Source organism: Solanum lycopersicum, chromosome 12, assembly GCF_036512215.1.
Source record: "Solanum lycopersicum chromosome 12, SLM_r2.1".
NCBI lineage: Eukaryota > Viridiplantae > Streptophyta > Magnoliopsida > Solanales > Solanaceae > Solanum > Solanum lycopersicum.
In genome coordinates, this window is record NC_090811.1 from 11,254,231 (window position 1) to 11,277,003 (window position 22,773).

At 37.4% G+C, this 22,773-nt stretch overlaps 2 protein-coding genes across 9 annotated transcripts; both read left to right on the forward strand.

Annotated features, from left to right (window-relative positions):
- The first annotated feature begins 1,762 nt into the window (after window positions 1-1,762).
- Window positions 1,763-15,225, forward strand: LOC104644936 (uncharacterized). Of its 8 annotated transcripts, XR_011213493.1 has the most exons (7): window positions 1,763-1,975; window positions 2,893-3,015; window positions 4,268-4,344; window positions 5,256-5,324; window positions 10,676-10,790; window positions 13,043-13,111; window positions 14,951-15,225. XR_011213493.1 is itself a non-coding variant. In XM_069292749.1 (4 exons), exon 1 carries the CDS (start codon window positions 5,870-5,872, stop codon window positions 7,220-7,222), a length of 1,353 nt encoding a protein of 450 aa, XP_069148850.1. In that variant the 5' UTR covers window positions 5,332-5,869; the 3' UTR covers window positions 7,223-9,941; window positions 10,051-10,790; window positions 13,043-13,111; window positions 14,951-15,225. The 8 variants fall into 8 exon arrangements, 2 of the variants coding, with proteins under 2 accessions (XP_069148850.1, XP_069148849.1); XR_011213492.1 differs by lacking the exon at window positions 1,763-1,975 and having other exon boundaries at window positions 2,765-3,015; window positions 10,051-10,790; XR_002026281.3 differs by lacking the exon at window positions 1,763-1,975 and having other exon boundaries at window positions 2,766-3,015.
- A 2,201-nt stretch (window positions 15,226-17,426) lies between these two features.
- LOC104644937 (uncharacterized) lies at window positions 17,427-18,936 on the forward strand. Its single transcript, XM_010315809.2, has 2 exons — window positions 17,427-17,858; window positions 18,556-18,936. Exons 1-2 carry the CDS (start codon window positions 17,427-17,429, stop codon window positions 18,934-18,936), a joined length of 813 nt encoding a protein of 270 aa, XP_010314111.2.
- The last annotated feature ends 3,837 nt before the right edge of the window (window positions 18,937-22,773 follow it).

The following is a 22,773-nucleotide window of genomic DNA, read 5'->3' on the forward strand; positions in this document are numbered from 1 at the left end:
TTTTTGATATGATAGATCATAATTCCTACCAAACACAGTCACGATTTACTTCATAGATCATTATAATTTCTGCATGATTTGAAGAAGTGGTTATCAATGTTTGATTTTATGAACGTCATGATATTGTTGCGCCTTCATATGTAAACAAACAGTCTATTTGCGATTGAACTTTATGCGAATCAAATAAATATTCTGCATCTACATAATCAAATCATTTATGTTTCAGAGATTGATAATTTCAAATTTATTGAAGCTCATATTTTCTTCTCAAAGAAAATCACACATTTACTATGTGATGAGTCACTTGTTTTGTTAATTTCTTGTCATAACTTAAATGATAACATGACAATCCTTTCACATAACTTTTGTTATGTATATTAAATAATCTTCTAGCATTTGCATAACCAACAATCTATAAGTTCACCAATTGCACTAATACATGACATTTTAACATATTTTTATGAGAAAAACTCTTAATCCATGTTAAGCAGTCTCAAAATCATTGGGTACTCAATGAAATTGCTTTCGGGTCTATTAAATTCTTCAAGGATTTTCATATAACCTACATGTCTAGTTAGACATAGTAATCATTCATTATGCATATTCAAATATTTCCTAAACTACCAGACTGAAACAAGTCTCATTACATCCACTACTGAAGAATATATCTCCATTTAATAATGTCAGGATTTTAGCGAAAACCCTTTCTGTCCAGAGGCACAAATCACACTTTATATTTTACAATTATAGTTTCATACAATGATTCATTTGTACCACACTGACATTACATTTTGATCCATGAACTATAAAATCAAAAATCACTTTTCTAAGTTAATTAAAATATACTTGAATAGTGCCAATAATTTATCTGTCCACACTATATGACATATTTGAATTTAAGATCCTCGTAACCACTTATAGTATTGAGTGCTACTTCATATAAAATTTACCGTTGATGACCATTTTGATATCAATTCCAATACGACATAACTTATTGAGGTCTCTTCATTTTTCATCATTTTCAGGTACCTAAATCTTTTCCAAGGTTTTATGAAATGTTATGTCATAGTGCTCTTTCAAAGCACTTACCTCATTAGCAATGACCATTTTGATAATCTGCTCCTCTCATTCCCTCTAATACCTGAAAAATTTATAGGTGAAACTTGAGTCTAAAGTATGAAGCGTACAAGTTTATGTATAAATTAGAGATATAAAAAGGTCCAAAAGTTTGTCTTAGTATAAGTTTATGGGAGGGTTAAAAGAAGACACATCAATTCAAGGGCCTTGACCTTGGACTTTGCCTTAGTTTTATTTGGCAAGTCCTTGTGGGCAAGGGGTGTTTTCGTAAATATTATTTTTAAGTTAATTTAAGAAGAAAGTATATTTTATATTATTTATAAATAATTATTTTATATTATAATAAACCCCAAAAAATCACTTTCATAAACTCTGTGACATCTCGCAAATTGAAATAGTTATGACGAAGCTTAAAAGTTGAAATAATCAGTTATAGAAAGAATTAAAATCTAAAATTTTTCTTAAGTTAGGAAAAAGTGGGTTTTTAGTCAACTTGAAATGACCATAACTCCTAGGCCAGGATGAGTTAAAGGTAGTTCTTCATGTGGTTGGAGATTCCTTGGAAAGATATTTTTAACACCGCCGAGTTTGCGCGATTTCGATATCATATGAGGGAGTTATGCCTTTCAAAATTTGGGTTGTTGGATTAAGGATATTCCAATTCGTATTTGGGAAGACATATTTGTCTTTTCCTTATCCAATTATTTTATGCCATTTTTGGGTAATAAATTGGGGTCTGAACTCATCTTCTTCAGTTTACACTTTTAGAAAAATAAGTTAAAGTTTTGAGAGAAGAGAAAAGAAGAGAAGAAAAGAGGAGAAAGGAGAAGAGGAAGCAACAACGTTCAAGATCGTTGAAGGTCAGCTTGTGAATTTCATCGGGGGGATCCCTGAAAAGGTAAGTGAGATATTTTCGTGTTGGATTAGTTCACCCATACACCAACATGTTTAAATTCAGTGATTTTCAGTAGGTTGAATGATAAAAAGTGAAGTTCTTGAAGAACATTGTTGAATTCTTGTTGGTTGAGTTGTTGGATGCCTAGTGTTGATTTGATTCGTGTCTCCGTGTTGTTTTTAGAGTAAAATCTATTTGATATTGAGAGAACTAATGATCCTAAGTGTTTGAAAAAAAACCATAAAAGTTTAGAGGGTTTAGAGATAAAAACAGAGGAAACGAGTCAAGAATGCTTGTCTGTAGTGCCTTGGGGCGCCACACCTCCCATAGCCCCACAGAACAATCTCTGTCCGTAGGGCCTTTAGGTGGAGCCATAAAAGAGCACCAACTTGGCCTCTGAAGTTTGGGGCCTGGCGCCCTACGCCTATTAGAGAGCGAAGGATGCCAGATTACCCCATTCTAGGGGTGGGCATAAACACCGAAAACCCGAAACACCGAACTGAATTGAATTTTTTTGGTATTTCAGTTTCATTATTTTGGTTTTAGGTTTATATTTTTTTTATTTTTTGGTATTTCGATTCGGTTTTCGATACGTATTTTTTTGTTTTTTGATATTTCGGTTTAAATCAAAATATTATATTATATTATATATTTATATTATATTAATTATTTATGTTAAATAATTTGTTTTAAAAAGAAAACAAAACCTAAAAAGTGAAAAGTAAAAGTTACTTTAACTTTTTTAACTTTTTGTCTTTCATACCTTACTACTTTTACTTTATACTACTTATAGAAAGTAGAAAATCTAATCTGAAAAGTGAAAATAATTCATCTTCCTCAATTTATTCTTCCAAGTTTTATATTAGTTCGATACTACCAAGTTCCTTTCAGGTTTTTTCATTCTTCATTCTTCCGAGCAGGTTCAACTAATTCAGACGAGCAGCCAGTTCAGAAGACCAGCCGCCAGCGAGTTCATAGTCTTTAGGTTGCCAGCAACCGGCGACCGACGACCAGCGATCGAGGGCCAGCCGACCACCAATCAGGTTTGTTTTTCTTCTTTGTTCTTTCATTTATTTCTTTTTGATTTTTACTTAGTGTGAATTTATTGTGAAATAATTTTTTTTATATTGATGGCTGAACAAAATTAATTTAATATAGGTGTAGCTGATGTAACTACAATGCACTTCTTTGATGCAACTATTGTCTATTTTTAGCCCATTTAGTTGAAAAATCAAACAAAAAATTGTAAAATTTAAAATTTTAAAAATCCCACTAATCAGGGCATTAAAAAATCGAAATAAAAAAATCAAATCGAAAAATAATGTAACGACCCACTAGGTTGTTTTGAGAATTAGGACTATTTTGACTCTTTCTGAAAAATTTAAAGGGGGTATTTTAACTATTGATAACTACAAGTACCTAGTTGATGAAACTTTTATTAAATAACTAATATAGATAATAGTTTAGTGGGGTTTCACGGTTAATAAACTATTGTTTAGAAAAGAAACAAAACAAGGGCTCAAGAACTTATAGGCAAGAAGCGGGCGACTCGATCAAAATTTGCAGGTGAGTTGATGCAAATTATATTTAAGTGTTGCATGCCTAATTGCTAAGCGTTAAAAAAAATATTGTTATATTATTAACATTGTTAAGGAATTGCAAATTCAATATTGGCAGTACTGTCGGATGGGGTTCTTAGTAGGAAAAAAATATTGATAATGATGCATCATGATTTCCTAATGATTGGTATAATGATTGCTTAATGATTGCTTATGATTGCCAAGGTGGTAATGACATAGAACTTAGAGTTATTGCAGGGCATAAAATTGGAAATTTGCAGGTTCTGCAATTTGAGGCAGTAAAATTTTCCTTTTTTTTTTTTTATTTTTTTATTTTACTAATATAAATGGTGGGGAAGGGAATTAAATGTCAATCACCAGGCAATCACATTCCATTGATTGGCATATGGTAACATATTTTGGAATTTGACAAACAGTAGAAAAGGTTTAAGAAAAAAAAAGTCACAATCTGGTGTTCTGTCAAGGGGTGGACAATTAGTTCTTATATTATTTATTTATCAAATTAAGATACTAATTTTGATGTATTGAGATAGTAATTAATTATTAGGTGTATATTATATGATTTAACATTGAATTCAAGGGTATTTGGAGATGGTAAAGTCAAGATTTGGAGTTTGGTTGGAAATATGAGTGAGTTTTAGCGTGTATGATAGACATATAATAATTTAAATGTCTACAAAAAATTGCTTACTTACGAATATTGCATAATTGGTAGATTGGAAACGTTCCGAAACTTTACAAAAAGGGAAGGAACTATCTTGAAGATTCGTGTCACGAGGTTCGGCTCTTAAGGTATGTTAAAACTTTTAAACTTGTTGAAGGACGTTTTCCTAATTAAAGATTAAATAAAATTAAATAGACAAAGGGGTAAGGGCGAAAGATTGGGGTCTCGTATCAATGGTGTGACGAGCATTGGTACGAGTACCGGTGTTATAAAAAGGAAGATTACTACTATAGAATGTGAATTGTAATTTGAGAATGCCAAGCATATGGGCATTAGGTGATATATTATTGACTTGAAATCCTTGTGTGATTGTGTTTTCTTTATTACACCCGTATAGTTATGAAAATCGAGGTGGTTATGTAGTATGTCGATATTTGACTGATTCAGGTGCATCATCATCCCCTTTATTGAAATAATATTGAGTACATGCATTTACATGAGATTGAGTATAAGTTGGGCACGCGGAGATCGTCCGTGCTGGGGATGGTGAGATGTTAAGATTGTAATTTGGGCACGTGGAGACCGTTTGTGTGAAAATTGTTTGATATTATGATAGTGCGTTGAGATCGTCCGCACAGACACATGGAGATTGTCCGTGTCGGTATATGGACCGTGCGAGTCCTCCATGGGTCATGAGCTCTCGATGTATTTCCGAGGAGTATCATGTATATACGGTTGAGTGAGTACTGGGTATTTTGAGACAATTCATTACATGATTTCATATTGCATTGCATTTCATCACATCATTCATTTTTGATGATTATGTGTTTTTTTGGTGTTTGGAAAGTACTTGATGTTTGATTACCTTTATTGATGAAACTTAAATAGTGAGTGTAATATATATATACTTACATAATTTAAGAATTTATATATTTTATATAAACTCCCGTCACTACTTCTTCGTTGTCGGTCAATGAGACATACTGGGTACACGTGGTTTCGTACTCATACTACACTTGTTGCACTCATTGTGGTGCAGATTCGATACCAAGTAGGAGCACATCTTGTGGAGCAAATTGAGTCCGAGCTTGAAATTCTTGGAGTTGTGGTGAGCTGCTTGGCTATTCTGTGGCCCACACTTCCCTCTATATTTTATTTATTCTGTTATTAGTATTCAGACATGATATCCCTTATGTTAGATTTGTTATTTAGTTTCAGACTTGCATTAGATTTTAGAAGCTCTTGTACTTAAGACATCAATTCTTGGGGGATATATTTTTCTAGTTTCCGCATTTCGTACTTTAAGGAACTCAATGTTGGAGATTCGTGCCAATTTTTTTTTTGCCCTTTTTTTTGTTTTACCCATTTGTTGGTTGCGTTTGGTTAATATGTTGGGTTGGCTTACATATTGGTTGGGAACATAGGTGCCATCACGACTCGTGTTTATTTTTAGGTCGTGAAAAATTTGGTATCAGAGCCCTAGGTTTATCGGTCTCATGAGTACAAGAGCAATGTCTAGTAGAGTCTTGCGGATCGGTATGAAGACGTCCATACCTATCTTCGAGAGGCTATAGGAAATGTTTTGTTCTTTCATTCACTATCGTGCACACTTGACCTTGAGGAAATTCTAATCTTGATATCTCATTCTCTCAAATGGCGAGAACTCATACACCGGCAACTGGTAGTCAGAATCCTATTCCTGTGCCTGCTTCTTGGAACACTATCCGAGGTAGAGGCATGAGACGAGCTCAAGGTCGGAGTAGGGGCCGTATTGCGGCACTACCTGTGGAAGGTCAAGTACCAATAGTTACCCATGGTCGTGATAGGACCGTACCTTCTGTTGCAGAGGATATTCATGGGGATGTGCAAGATCGTGTCGATGGGGATGAGCCGACTCAGGCTCCACCCAGTACTATTGTCACCCCAGTGCTTCAACATACCTTGGCTCGTATGTTAGGACTCCTAGAAGGGATGGCTCAGGCAGGAGCTTTGCCTGTCACTTATGATGGATCACAAACCCGTATCGGAGGTCAGACTCCAGATCCGATAGTTTCTCCAGATTCTCAGACTCCCAGGACTCAGCCAGCTGCTGCTGTAGCTCCTCGTTTGGATAGTATGGAGTTTCCAGATATTGCATCACATTTGGCGAACAGACCTTCTATGACCATTGATGAGCAAAAGATGTTTGGGAGGTTCAGACTAATGAATCCTCCTACTTATACTGGTGACTTAACTGAAGTTGCATATGAATTTATAGTTAGTTGTCATGAGAGGTTGAAAAATCTTGGATTAGTGGAGTCTCATGGAGTTGACCACACAGTGTTTCAGATGACTGGCTCCGCCAAGCAGTGGTGGAGGGATTATATTAGTAGTAGGCCAACTGGATCTCCTCCACTGTCCTGGACTCAGTTTACTCAGGTATTTTTATCAAAATTTGTTCCACGCAGTGAGAGAGAGCACAAGAGGGACGAGTTTGAGGGTTTGCAGCAAGGTGGTATGTTAGTTGCAGAGTATGAGGGTAGATTTCATGCCTTGGTTAGGCATGCTTTGATGATACTTCCTACAGAGGCTGAAAGAGTGAGGAGGTTTGTTAAGGGGCTGATTATTCCGATTCGTCTAGGAGTTTCTCAAGTTGTTGCTTCTGGTGATCCGTTCCAGAAAGTGGTGGATGCTGTTAAGGAATTGGAGATGATTCGACGTGAGGGATTTGAGCAGCGTGAGGGCAAGAGGACCCGTTATTCAGGTGATTTTGGAGGTGCTCCGCCTAGGAGTCGAGGTTATCTAGGAGAGGTTATCACTCTCAGTCCAGCAGACTCATTCATGCTGCTATACCTGCGTCAAAGGCTGGTTACACTAGGCATAGTTCTTCGAGCTCAGTGCATACTTCACAGGGTTCATCTTCTAGGACTATGGTTTGGGGAGGGAATTCTGGTCAGTCAGGGTCCTCTCATCAGCCTGCGTCTTGTAGGGGCTATTTTGAGTGTGGTGATATGGGACACTTTGTGAGAGACTGCCCTAGGACCAGACGTGGTGGCTTACATCAGGGTTCTCAGGCTTCGACTTCCAGGGCTGCACAACCTCGAGCTAGGGGTGGTGCACAAAATGGTAGAGGTGGTCCTCATTCAAGTAGAGGTCGTTCTCCTTCTGGTCGAGGTGGTGGTCGTGGAGGTTCACAATCTAATGGAGGTCGTTCTCACTGTTATGCTTTACCAGGTAGACTAGAGGCTGAGGCTTCAGATGCTGTTATCACAGGTATTATCACGATTTATCATCGATCATCTACTGTATTATTTGATCCAGGCTCTACTTATTCTTATGTGTCCACATATTTTTCTCCTAGTCTAGATATATTATGTGAGTCTCTTGATTTGCCGATACGTGTTTCTACTCCTGTCGGGGATTCTATAGTTGTAGATCGAGTGTATCGATTATGTACAATTACCTTGATGGGGTATGACACTCACGCAGATTTAAAGGTCTTAGATATGATAGATTTTGATGTAATTCTCGATATGGATTGGTGATCTTCTTACCACACAATTTTAAATTGTCATGCCAAGACAATCACTTTAGTTATGCCTAGAATTCCTATAGTAGAATGGAGAGCTTCTCTTAGTCACCCTTCTAAGGGTGTGATATCATTTCTTAAGGCTCGTCAGTTGGTACAGAGAGGATGTTTGGCTTACTTGGCCCACATTCTAGATACTAGTATTGAGACTCCTATGCTTGAGTCTATTCCAGTAGTGAGTGAATTTTCAGAAGTATTTCTGACCAATTTGCTAGGTCTTCCACCAGACCGTGATATTGATTTTTGTATTGATCTGGAGCCAGGTACTCGACCTATTTCCATTCCTTCTTATCGTATGGCACCGACTGAATTGAAAAACTTGAAGGAGCAGTTGCAGGATTTGTTGAGCAAAGGTTTTTTTAGACCGAGTGTATCTCCTTGGGGTGCTCTAGTGTTATTTGTGAAGAAGAAATGTGGATCTATGCATATGTGTATTGACTATAGGTAGTTGAACAAGGTGACCATCAGAAATAAGTACCCGATACCTCGTATTGATGACTTATTTGATCAGTTGCAGGGTGCTTCAGTTTTCTCCAAGATTGATTTGAGATCTGGCTATCATCAGCCGAAGGTTAAGGCGGAGGATATCCCTAAGACAGCTTTTCAAACACGTTATGGCCATTACGAGTTTTTGGTGATGTCTTTTGGATTGACTAATGCCCCTGCAACTTTTATGGACTTGATGAATGGAGTTTTCAGAACGTATTTGGATTCCTTTGTTATTGTCTTCATAGATGATATATTGATATACTCATGAACCAAGGAGGAACATGAACATCATTTGAGGATCGTTCTTGGGATTCTAAAGGAGAAGAAGCTTTATGCAAAGTTTTCAAAGTGTGAGTTTTGGCTTAGTTCGGTAGCATTGTTAGGACATGTAGTGTCCAAGGAGGGTATTATAGTAGATCCTAAGAAGATTAAGGCAGTTAGAGATTGGGTTAGACCTGCTTCAGTTACTGAGATTCGGAGTTTCTTAGGCCTTGCCGGTTATTATTGATGATTTGTTGAGGGTTTATCATCCATTGCATCTCCATTAACTAGATTGACACAGAAGGAGGTGACTTTTTAATGGTCTGACGAGTGTGAGGTTAGTTTCCAAAAGCTCAAGACTTTATTAACTACTGCTCTGATTTTGACCCTACCCGTGGAGGGAGAGGGCTTTGTTGTATATTGTGATGCTTCTAGGATTATTCTTGGTTGTGTACTAATGCAGAAGGGAAAAGTGATAGCTTATGCTTTGAGACAAATGAAGGTTCATGAGAAGAAATATCCTATTCATGATTTAGAGTTGGCGGCTGTTGTGTTTGCATTGAAAATTTGGAGGCATTATCTTTTGTGTGCATTGTGAGGTGTTCACGGATCATCGTAGCCTCCAATATATATTTAATCAGAGAGATCTGAATTTGAGGCAGTGGAGATGGTTGGAATTGCTGAAGGACTACGACATGAATATTATTTATCATCCAGGCAAGGCAGATGTTGTAGCAGATGGCTTTAGTTGAAAGGCGGTAAGTATGTGTAGTCTAGCCATGTTACAGGCCGACGGGCGTCATTTAGCTAGGGATGTCCAATCCTTGGCCAATAGCTTTGTGAGACTTCATATTTTAGAACCTCGTAAGGTGTTGGCTTATATGGAGGCAAGATCATCTTTGTTGGAACAGATTCAGGCTCAACAGTTTGATGATGGTGATTTATGTAAGATTAGAGACAAGGTGTTAAAAGGAGAAGCCAAGGATGCAATTCTTGATATTGAGGGAGTTTTGAGGATTAAAGGTCGTATCTGTGTTCCTCGTACAGGTGATTTGACTAGATTAATCATGGAGGAGGCCCATAGTTCGAGGTACTCAATTCATTCGGGGCTACTAAGATGTATCGTGACTTGAAACAACATTATTGGTGGTGTCATATGAAGAGGGACATAGTAGATTTTGTATCCCGTTGTTTAAATTGTCAGCAAGTGAAGTATGAACACCAAAAGCTTGGAGGTGTGACATAAAGGATGCCTATACCTGAGTGGAAGTGGGAGCATATTGCTATGGACTTTGTGGTAGGATTGCCACGCACCTTGGGTAAGTTCGATGCTATATGGGTCATTGTGGATCGATGGACTAAGCGTGCACACTTTGTACCAGTTCAGACTACCTATAACTTAGAAAGGTTAGCCAAGATTTATATTTGGGAGATAGTTCGGTTGCATGGGGTTCTTATATCTATTATTTCAGATCGTGGCACTTAATTTACATCTCATTTCTGGCGTTCTATGCAGAAAGAGTTGGGCACTCGGGTGGATCTTAGTACAGCCTTTCACCCTCAGATTGATGGTCAGTCTGAGCAAACTATTCAGGTTCTTGAAGACATGTTGCGGGCGTGTGTGATTGACTTTGGTGTTCAGTGGGATCAGTTCTTGCCTTTAGCGGAGTTTTCTTACAATAACAGTTATCATTCGAGCATTGAGATGGCACCATTTGAGGCTCTGTATGGTAGGAGATGTCGATCTCCAATTGGCTGGTTTGATGCATTTGAGGTTAGACCATGGAGTATAGATTTGTTGAGGGAGTCCTTGGACAAGGTCAAGTTGATCTAAGATAGACTTCTCATGGCTCAGAGTAGGCAAAAGAGTTATGCAGATCAAAAGATTCGTGATTTAGAGTTTATGGTTGGAGAGAGGGTTTTATTGAAGTTTTCACCCATGAAGGGTTTGATGAGTTTTGGAAAGAAGGGAAAGTTGAGCCCAAGGTATATTGGTCCTTTCGAGATTGTTGAGCGTATTGGTGAGGTGGCGTATCAGTTGGCTTTGCCACCTGGTTTGTCAGGTGTCCGTCCTGTATTTCATATTTAAATGCTTAAGAAGTATCATCAGGGTGGTGATCATGTGTTTTAATGGAATTCAGTGTTACTTGATTAGAATTTGACTTTTGAGGAAGAGCCGACGAGTTCATAGTCTTCAGACGGCCAGCAACCGGTGACCGGCGACCAGCGATCGAGGGCCAGCCGACCACCAATCAGGTTTTTTTTTAATCTTTGCTCTTTCATTTATTTCTATTTGATTTTTGCTTAGTGTGAATTTATTGTGAAATAATTTTTTTTATATAGATTGCTGAACAAAATCAATTTAATATGGGTGTAGCTGATGTAACTACAATACACTTCTTTGATGCAACTACTGTCTATTTTTAGCCCATTAAGTTGAAAAATCAAACAAAAAATTGTTAAGTTTAAAATTATAAAAATCCAACTAAGCAGGCCATTAAAAAATCAAAATAAAAAAATTGAATCGAAAAAATAATGTAATGACCCGCTAGGTCGTTTTGAGAACTAGGACTATTTTGACTCTTTCTGAAAAATTTAAAGGGGGTATTTTAACTATTGATAACAACAAGTACCTAGTTGATGAAACTTTTATTAAATAAGTAATATAGATAATAGGTTAGTGGGGATTCACGGTTAATAAACTATTGTTTAGAAAAGAAGAAAACAAGGGCTCAAGAACTTACAGGCAAGAAGCGGGCGACTCGATCAAAAGTTTCAGGTGAGTTGATGCAAATTATATTTAAGTGTTGCATGCCTAATTGCTAAGCGTTAAAAAAATATTGTTATATTATTAACATTGTTAAGGAATTGGAAATTCGATATTGGCAATACTGTCGGATGGGATTCTTAGTAGGAAAAAAATATTGATAATGATGCATCATGATTTCCTAATGATTGTTATAATGATTGCTTAATGATTGCTTATGATTTCCAAGGTGGTAACGGCGTAGAATTTAGAGTTATTGCAGGGCATAAAATTGGAAATTTGCAGGTTCTGCAATTTGGGGCAGTAAAATTTTCCTTTTGTCTTTTTATTGTTATGTTTTACTAAAATAAATGGTGGGGACAAGAATTAAATGTCAATCATCAGGCGATCACATTCCAATGATTGGCATATGGTAACATATTTGGGAACTTGACGAACTGCAGAAAAGGTTTGAGAAAAAAAAGTCACATTCTGGTGTTCCTTCAAGGGGTAGACAATTAGTTCTTATTTTATTTATCAAATAAAGATACTAATTTTGATGTATTGAGATAGGTAATTAATTAGTAGGTGTATATTATATGATTTAACATTGAATTCAAGGGTATTTTGAGATGTTAAATTTAAGTTCTTGGCTTGAAATTTAGCAAGCATGAAAAATTTGGCATACCAATATATATCAAGATTTGGAGTTTGGCTAGAAAAATGAGTGAGTTTTAGCGTCTATAATAAACATATAATAATTTGAATGTCTACGTTCCAAAACTTTGCGAAAAGGGAAGGAACAGTCTTGAAGATTCGTGGCACGAGGTTCGGCTCTTAAGGTATGTTAAGACTTTTAGACTTGTTGAAGGACGTTTTCATAATTAAAGATTAAAAAAAATTAAATAGACAAAGGGGTAAGGGCGAAAGATTGGGGTCTCGTATCAATGGTGTGACGGACATTGGTTCGAGTACCGGTGTTATAAAACAGAAAATTACTACTATAGAATGTGGATTGTAATTTGAGAATGCCAAGCATATGGGCATTAGGTGATATATTATTGACTTGAAATCCTTGTGTGATTGCGTTTTCTTTATTACACCAGTATAGTTGTGAAAATCGAGGTGGTTATGTAGTATGTCGATATTTGACTGATTCAGGTGCACCATCATCGCCTTTATTGAAATAATATTGAGTTCATGCATTGACATGAGATTGAGTATAAGTTGGGCACGTGGAGATCGTTCGTGCTGGGGATGGTGAGATGTTAAGATTGTAATTTGGGCACGTCGAGACCGTCCATGCGAAAATTGCTTGATATTATGATAGTGCGTTGAGATCTTCTGCACAGATACGTGGAGATCGTCCATGTCAGTATATGGATCTCGGGAGTCCCCCATGGGTCATGAGCTCTAGATGTATTTCCGAGGAGTATCATGTATATACGGTTGAGTGAGTACTGGGTATTTTTGAAATAATTCATTACATGGTATCATATTGCATTGCATTTCATCACATCATTCATTTTTGATGATTATGTGTTTTTTTGGTGTTTGGAAAGTACTTGATGTTTGATTACCTTTATTGATGAAACTTAAATAGTGAGTGTAATATATATATATATATATACTTATATAATTTAAGAATTTATTTATTTTATATAAACTCCCGTCACTACTTCTTCGTTGTCGGTCAATGAGACATACTGGGTACATGTGGTTTCGTACTTATACTACACTTGTTGCACTCTTTGTGGTGCAGATTCAATTCCGAGTAGGAGGACATCTGGTGGGGCAAATTGAATCCGAGCTTGAAGTTCTTGGAGTTGTGGTGAGCTGCTTGGCTATTTCGTGGCCCACACCTCCCTCAATTTTTTATTTATTATGTTATTAGTATTCAGACAAGATATCTCTTATGTTAGATTTGTCATTTAGTTTCAGACTTGCATCGGATTTTAGAAGCTCTTGTACTTAAGACACCAATTCTTGGAGGATATATTTTTCTAGTTTTCGCATTTCGTACTTTAAGGATCTCAATGTTGGAGATTCTTGCCAATTTTTTTTTGCCCTTTTTTTTTGTTTTACCCATTTGTTGGTTGCGTTTGGTTAATATGTTGGGTTGGCTTACCTATTGGTTGGGAACATAGGTGCCATCATGAATCTTTTTTCTTTTTGGTTCGTGACCATAAAAATCGAACCGAACGGAAATATTTCTGTTCGGTATTCGGTACAATTTTACAAGAACCAAAAATCAAAAAAACCGAAATCGAAGCAAAATAGTGAATGCCCACCCCTACCCCATTCATTCCCTACTCTTTTATACTAGTTTCTAAGTGATGTACCCATATTTCTTAGTTGATTCCAACACTATAAGGTACATCTAAACATCATGAAATAATCCATAGACAAGAGATCATGAATCTTTAATTCATAATCCAATTCAAGGAAAGTTAATATTAAAGTCAAATAAGTTAAGAGTTAAGTCAAAGCAAAGATTCTTAAAGTTTCAAGAGTCTTTAATAAACATTTTAACTTTGTTTTAAGAATCAAGTTTCAAGTTAAGTAAAGAGTTGAAGTTAATTTTTCAAAGAATTATAAGGGAACTAAGTATTCCCCAAAAATGGATTCAAGACTAAACTTTCAAGTTAAGTATAGAGTAAAGAGTTGAAGTTCTTTCTTCAAAGAATTACAAGGGAACTAAGTATTCCCTAAGAGTTGATTTAATACTTAAGTTTCAATCTAAGAAAAGAGTAAAGAGTTGAAGTTCTTCCTTAAAAGACAAAGAAGTTTAAAAGAAATGTTTTTCATATTTGATCAAGATTGGAAACTATGTTTTTCAAAGATCATTCAGGCTAGTTTTCAAAAAAGAGTTATAGCTTTATAAAATGAAGAAAGCAAGGATACTAAGATTTCCAAGATAGCTTTGAGCTAAGTATTTGAGCACTAATCTCAAATCACATGAAAAGTTGTTTTCATAACATATAAGATAAGTATATTTTTGGGACTAGTATTAGCACCGATGTGAGGATGAGAGTTTCATATTAAATCAAGTCTCCATGAAAATCATGTAGCCATAATTGGTAGAATAGGGTCATACTTTTAGATGAATCCTTTTCACAATAGACTAGTGGATCCATTTGGCAGTTCAGGTCCTATACTCTGGCAACGTTAGGATGGTCGGGCAACGTGGGCTGAGTAACGCTATATCATCACTATATCTATTAAGTGATGGTTGTCGGTTAGAGAAACTCCCAAATCATTAGTTGCATGGTTCGTCAAGAGGTTCTTCTTAGTATGAATGGGTGTATGAGACTTTATTCATGTATCGCACAAGTAGAGTTTGAGAGGAAGCATGATATGTGTTTTATTAAGATTATGAGTTAACATCAATTTATTTCAATTTTACATATATCTCAGAGTTAATGGTATCTTTGCATACACACAATTCATGTTTTAAAAAACTGTTCTTTATAGTGCACATGTCTTTAAATAGCTATATAATGAAATGAGTTAGTTATATTGAGTTATGTTATTTATGAGTTGAGCAGAGCCAATTAAGTGTTCCTTCTTACTCTTTTTCAAGCTTAAGTTGTTGTTATTGCAATCCAACTCGCATACTCGTATGTTTAATGTATTGATGCCAATTGGACTGCATCATTTCATGATGCAGACGCATGTAACTAGGATCGACATTTGGCGCACCGTTGATCCAGTGAGCAGCTCAGAGTCAGTTGGTGAGCCTCTCTTCATTACGGAGGACATCTTTAACATTCAATTATTTTTCTTTCAACTTTCAGTTGTTAGGATGATTGGGGGTCCTGTCCCAACATCCATCTTTACTTTAGAGGATTCATAGACAACTTTTGTCTTATTCATTTCAGTTGTATACATTTAATACTTAGCTTGCCGTTTTGGCTAACTTAATACTTTAAACTTATTCTGTTACGTTTAAGTCTTCCACTGAGTTAAGAAATCCAGGACAAGGGTTCGCTTGGGGCCAACAATGGTCTTCCACTGCTGTCCATGTCCAGGGTGTAGGCTTGGGGCATGCCAAACACCTTCTTCTAAAATTCAAAACCTCTCTTCACCAATATTTCTCTCTCTAAAGTTCCTCCATTGAAGAACAACAACAACTTGAAGATTAGGGTTAAAGCTTGAAGTTTTGACTCCAATTTCATGGGAAAGCTTGAACTAAAGGTATGGGAACCTCGATTCATGGATAATTTCCTCCATGAAGCCCTTATACTCTAATTTTCAGAAACAGGTTTAAGATTCAAAATTAGGATTTTCATTCTATCCATGTGTTCTTTCTAAAAACGTGTTTGATGTATATTATGAATGGTGTGAAGTTTAATTGGTGATTTATAGTAAAACTACCCATGAACCCATGAACTACCCCATGACCACGATTTCATGAATTTTAAGGAAGTTATTGATGCAATGTGATTACAATTGTGTATTGTGGTTAGGTCAAATTGGTTATGAAACCGTTCTTATTCATGGTGATGATAGTATATCTAAAATGTGAGTGTGAGACTTGATTCATGACCTTGTAAGGGGTAAAGTGTGAAGGATTGTTTATGGTTGTTGATAGTTATTGATGAACTTGTGAACTCATTAAAAAGTGAGAAATCCTATGACTATTATGAGAATCGAGGTGTTGTTCGAAAGCTAATTTTTTATATCCTTACTCATGTTTATGTATGAATTGTCTAGGTAATGTTGATGTTGTTGTGTTGATTGAATGGCTACTTTCTCATGAAAACACTATGAATAATAAGGTGAAAGATACCCACCTTAAAATGACGATTCTAAGGTGAAAGGTAGTTCTCACTTAATGAATCTATGAGATATTTAGTGAGTTGTATTGAATGAAGGGTAAAGTATGCCTTCAGACATGTAGGTACAATTCCTCCCATTCTAATTATGTATAATTATGAAGAAATGCTTTGTATTGAGTGAATACGGAAAATGAGGAAAATGTCCCTCTGCTAGTGCAATAGGATGGGTCATCTATAGTAAACTCATGATATGGAAGCTCCTCCGCTAATGAAATAGGTTGACTTTCTGATGTACCGTAAGTTCACGGTATTTTTAATGCATTTCACTTAAGAGTTGTGTGTGTCTAAAGCCTTTTTATATTGGTTTTAACAAGTTTTGTGTCTTTTTCTGTAAGAAAGATGTTAAGGAATAAAACAATAGAGACAATTGACAAAGTGCATAAAAAGGACCTGTGGAGGCAATCGACGACCCGCTGTTTGATCAACGCCCAATAGATGATGATCGTAGATGAGTAGCCCAAGCATTTGAAGAAATTAGGAAATTTTGACCAAGTGTGTGACCACAATTAATATCGATCAACGGAACGTACTGGTTCCAGTACCTCATATTTGAAGATTCTAAGTGTGGAGTCACCGAGGAGCATGACGGACTGTAGATGGAATGATGGACAATGCTATTGGTCTGTCTTTTTATTAAAAGAAGGTGCACTATGGAGATTGAAATATTTCTTTGAATTCTTTTTTAATTAGGATTATGTTTTTTATAAGTAAGGCATAAAACCTCATTTTTGGGCTTAGATACTACTACCTTTGTTCTAGTTTATGTTTTGGGAGATTAGTTTTTGCAACTTTGACAAATAATTGATTTTTCGGATTTGTTTTTGAAGCTTTTGGTTTGAAATTCAAGTGCAATTTTTGGGTTTACTATGATAAGTTTATGAAGGATATGGTGACGAAGAAGAGGTCAGTTAGTTTAGATGATGATGACAGAATGCATTATTGTAGTGAGATTTCTACAAGGTCTCTTGTATAGAAGAAAGAGGATCTGAGTGCCTTCATTATTCCATGCACTATAGGGTTACTACACTTTATGAAGGCACTGTGTGATCTTGGTGTGAGCATACATCTCATGCTACTGTTCGTTAATTAAAATTTAGGCTTGGGGGACCCAAAGCCTACCACGATGCAGTTACTGATGGCTGATCTAACTGTGAAGAGTCCCATAGGTGTACTCCATGATGTGCTTGTGAAAGTGAAGTCATTCATCTTTCTAACTGACTTTGTGATTCTTGATTGTGAGGTTGATTTTGAGGTTTCCATTATCCTAGGGAGACCATTCCTTCCAACTGGCATGCATTAGTCGATATGGAAAAAGAGCAGATGAAGTTTAGGTTGAGTAATAAAGAAGCAACTTTCAATATTTGTAGGTCCATGAAGGAGAGTAGTGAGATCCAAATAGTATCTACAATCACCTATGTAGTTGAGAGTGTCTCAGAAGTGCAGGTTGACGAGCGATTAGGTGTTGAGGCACTAACAAGTATTATCAAGAATTTTGACGGTGATGGTATTGAAGAGTATGGTTTTTTGGTGGCCACATTTGAACGAAACGAATATCGGTTAAAGCCAACAAAGTTAGAGTTAGGCATGAAGCATCGTGAGTCTCCATCTGCGAGACCATCTATTGTGGAGGCACCAAAATTAGAGATTAAGGCTCTACTAATGCATTTGATGTATGTGTTTCTGGGTAAAGATGACACTTCACCGGTGATTATTGCAACAAATCTAAATGGGCAACAAGTAAAGCACTTAGTGATGGTGTTAAAGAGGTTTAAGTGATCTATTGCATGGACTATTGCAGATATTATTAGGATCCAACCCGGTATTTGTTCCCACAAAATCCAACTACTGCTAGATCACAAATCGAGTATTGAGCACCAAAGAAGGTTGAATCCATCTATACAAGAAGTAGTTAAAAAAGAGATCATCAAATGGTTGGATGCTGAGGTCATTTATCCTATTGCGGATTGCAGTTGGGTGTGCCCTATTCAGTGCGTGCCTAAAAAGGGTAGGATGAACATGGTACCTAATGAAAGGAACGAGCTTGTCTCGATGCGGCCCGTAACCGTATGGAGAGTTTGCATGGACTCCTCGATGTTGAATGCGTGAATAGAAAATGACCATTTTCCCATGCCCTTCATGGACCAGATATTAGACAGACTTGAAGGCACGGGTTGGTATTGTCTTCTTAATGGTCTCGGAAGACCAAGAAAAGACTACCTTCACTTGTACTTATGGGACTTTTGCATTTAAAAGGATGCCATTTGGGTTGTGTAATGCATCGACGACCTTCCAATATGATATTTTCTGATGTGGTGGAGGACAGTATTGAAGTGTTCATGGATTATTTATGTGGTTGGCGAATCCTTTGATCGGTGTTTAAATAATCTGCCCGAGGTGATCAAGATGTGAATATTGCAATTTGATGCTACATTAGGAGAAATTCCACTTTATGGTGAAAGTAGGTATAGTGTTGGGAAATCAAATCATAGAAAAGGGGATAGAGGTTGATTGGGCCAAAGTCGAGGTGATAGAGAAGCTTCCACCACCCATATCTATCAAGAGGGTGAGAAGTTTCCTTGGGTGTGCTGGTTTTTATCGGAGGTTTGTCAAGGATTTTTCAGAAATTGCACACCCTTTGTGTAAACTTCTAGAGAAGGACTGTAAGTTCTATTTCAATAAATCCTGTGTGTATGCATTTGGAGAGTTGAAAGAGAAGTTAGTTTCTGCTCCCATCGTTATTTCACCAAATTGGGGTGAGCCATTTGAGGTGATGTGTGATGCGAGCGGGTGGCACTTGGTGTGGTATTGTGATTGAGAATAGATAAAATCATTCACTCTATTTGTTATGCGAGTAAAGCCCTAAATGAAGTCCAAAAAAACTACACTGTAACTGAATAGGAATTTCTAGCAGTGGTGTTTTCATTCGAGAAATTTTGATCCAATTTTCTTGGCACGAGGGTCATAGTGCATACCAACCATTCTGCATTGAGTTTTTTGATGGTGAAAGAGGATGCGAAGACAAGGTTGATCAGCTGGATATCATTGCTTCAAGATCTTGATTGTGAGGTGAAGGATAGAAAGGGGACCGAAAATCAAGTGGCCGACCACTTGTCTAGATTGGAGGATGAAGCTATGTGTGAATTGGGGGAAGAGGTTGAAATTGATGATGCATTTCAAGATGAGCATGTATTGTCTGCTTCACAAGATCTGATCCCATGGTTTGCAGACCTTGCAAACTATTTGGCAAGCGGTTTGGTCGCGTCAGATTTGAGTTTCAACTAAAGGAAGAAGTTACTGCGTGATATGAAAAAGTTCTTTTGGTTCGCCTTACTTATATTGGAGTTGTGCCGACTGAATTATTGGTCACTGTGTGCCTGAGGTTGAAATGTTGAGTGTTCTTAAGGTGTGTCATTCATTTCCTTTTGGTGGTCACCATAGTGGTATTCAAACTGCGCATAAGATCTTGTAGTATGGGTAATATTGTCCCACCATCATCATGATTCTCATGATTTTTCCAAATCATGTGATCATTGCCAACAAGATGGTAGGATTTCAATGAGGCAATAACTTCCCATGAATCCAATTTTAGGTGATTGAATAATTTGATGTATAGGGCATTAACTTCATGGGCCGATTTGTGAGTTTTCATGGGATGAAGTATATTCTTGTGGTGGTAGACTATGTGTCAAAATGGGTTGAAGCAATGGCGCTCCCCAATAAAGAAGGGAATAGTGTCCCTGTATTCCTGAACAAGAATATCTTCTCCAGATTCAGTATACCTAGGTCCATTATAAGTGACAGGAGTTCTCACTTTTGTAATAAGTTGTTCAAAATGTTGCTGGAAAAATATGTTGTGCACCATAATGTGGCTACTCCCTACCACCCACAGACTAGCGGGCAAGTTAAAGTGTCCAATCGTGAGATTTAACAGATTTCGGCAAAAATTGTAAATGCCAATAAAATCTATTGGTCGAGGAATCTTGATGATACTCTTTGGGCCTACCACACTGCATACAAGATTTCTATTGGTATGTCTCCATACTAATTTGTATTTGGGAAGGCTTGTCACTTTAGAGCATAAGGCGATGTGGGCAATGAAGATATTGAACTTGTATTGGATAGGAGCGTCAAAATAGAGGCTAAATGAGTTGAATGTGCTTGATGAGTTTTGCCTAAAAGCCTATGAATGTTCATCCATCTACAAAGATAATATGAAGAGGTATCATGACCAAAGAATTGAAAAGCGAGAATTTGCGGTTGGTGATGTTGTGCTTCTATTCGACTCTAGGCTGCACTTGTTTCTGGGTAAACTCAAGTACAAATGGACAGGGCATTCCTCATTACCAAAGTGTTTCCACATCGAGCGGTTGAGCAGGAGAACAAGGAAGACACAAGGTTCACAGTCAATGGACAAAGGATTAAGTTCTATCTGGGGCATGCGAAAAGTGTTCATGAAGTGGTTGAGGCCTACAATCGTGATGAATTCTGATTACTCAAGGGGAATGCGTGTGCCGCATCCTTAAACCAAGTGTTCCTTGGGAGACAACCCAAAGTGTACACTCTAGCCAACGATAGGTTTTGTTTGCCGTGAAGAAAGAGTTTTTGTTTTTATTTAGCTTCTCTAGGTTTTTAATTTTCTTTGTCTTTGTGTGATAGTGTTGGCTAGAGATTAGGATAGTTTAAGTGTCTAAAAAACACAAAAAGAATGGTATAATTGTTGTTGTGTGTGCAGGTGGCCAAAATGGAATATGCTGAAAATAGTGTGGTGCAGAGGTCTACGGACCCATCTACGGTCCATCGTTCAAATGATGGACGGTGAATGGTGTTTGTAGATCCCATGTAAGGTTCCAAACATTTCTAAGTATAAGAGTGATCGACGGTCCTAATTGACAGACTTTCAATCGATCAACGGACCGCCAATGGGGTCTCGTGGATCCAGTCAACCAGTGAACCGACCCAACTGCCTATATTTAAAACACACCTTTCAAATTCATCCCCCGTTTCCATTTTCTTCCAACCTTCTTATCATAACCTCCCCCCATTAATTTCCTCCCAAAATCACTCCCTAAATCATTAACATATTTCCCAGAATCATCTTCCTTCTCACTTTCCCCAAATTCCAACCATCTCTCCCCACAATTCTTTTTCCATTCATTCCAACTAAGTTCGATGATCGGGTTCGGCGAGCATTGGCTTTTTCTTTGTGTCGCACATCATTGTAGAGAGACAATCACACCACTCTTCATCGCTTAAAAGGTAATTTGACTTCCCTCAATCTGAATTTGCGTTCATAGTTGATAATACGAAGTCGGGGTGGGATCTTAACCTTTGGACTAAATTAACTAACATTGCATTTTAATAGTTAAGTAATAACTACGCTAGGTATGATGGACAGTGTTTGTGTAACATCTTAACAACCCTAATTATATGTGTCTAAGTCAATACGTTAGTTCCGACCTAAAGTTTCGTTCTTTAGACAAATGAGGGATTGGAAATTGTCCGATATTGGAACCCTAGGAACGACGAACTAGCATATGTTATGTTGAAAAGCATGCATAGAATTGATTTCTCATAAAATTAGTCACTAAAGAAACTCGGAAGTTGAATTGAAGGAGGCTTTAAATCTTGCACAAGCCTCAGCCACGAGACACTGTCTACGGATCGTCGTTCAATTGACGGACCATTGATTGGATCTGTACATGCCCAAAATAAGCACAAGTGTCAAACAATGAATGTGGACTACTGTCCATCAATTGGCGACGGGCCATTCTATACATCCGTCATTTCTATCAGAGAGTATGTTTTAACCCACCCAATTGATGGAACGGTTTCACAGATTGATCAATCTACAGACAGTAGATGGGGCCTGTCAACCGAAATTGCAGCCTGTGATTTTTTTATTTTGTTGTCTTATGTGTCCTCAAGCTATTGTGGCAATAACCAATTATCCACAGGTACCATTGCACCCAAAAAACAAGTGGTCTACTCAAAGTAAGGAAAATCTAAATCTGTCGCCCTATCCTATTTGTTAATCAATGAAGACACTGACTCAGAAAGGGACCCAACCTATGTTCCTCCGGGCACAAGACCATCAACCACAACATCCCGAGTCACTAGGGGAACTGCGGAAGGTGAACCCTGACGTAGTCGCTGCCTCCCAATCTGATGAGGAGGGTACACTGATAGATTCACCAACCAGGGCTGCTTCCACTTTTGAAGGGGGGTCAACATCTGTCTTCGAGTTCTCCACAACTTTAGGATCAGGGTGTGCCCAGTCTTCAGGGTCCAAGTCGGCCATTATTTCCGCTCCAACTCATAGGGTGCTATCGGATTAGGGGGACAAGAACAACATACGTCATTTGATGAGGCCACTAGCTCAGGAGTTGCACCTACACACTGAACAGATAACCCCACCCCGGTCGGTAGCAAATGAACTAAAAAGGTGGTGTGTTGACAGACCATGGTAAATCTATAAGGATGCCAAGATGATAAACGAATAGAGGGTGATGTCCCGACTAATCGCTGAGGAATGATGAGTCCTCACAGGGAGCCTACATACAGTGCCAAAGGTGCATTGACCTGTACAAGTGTATCTGGATGACTCAGTACTTGGGTACATATAGAGAGGAGATTGTGCGAGAATTCTATGCTT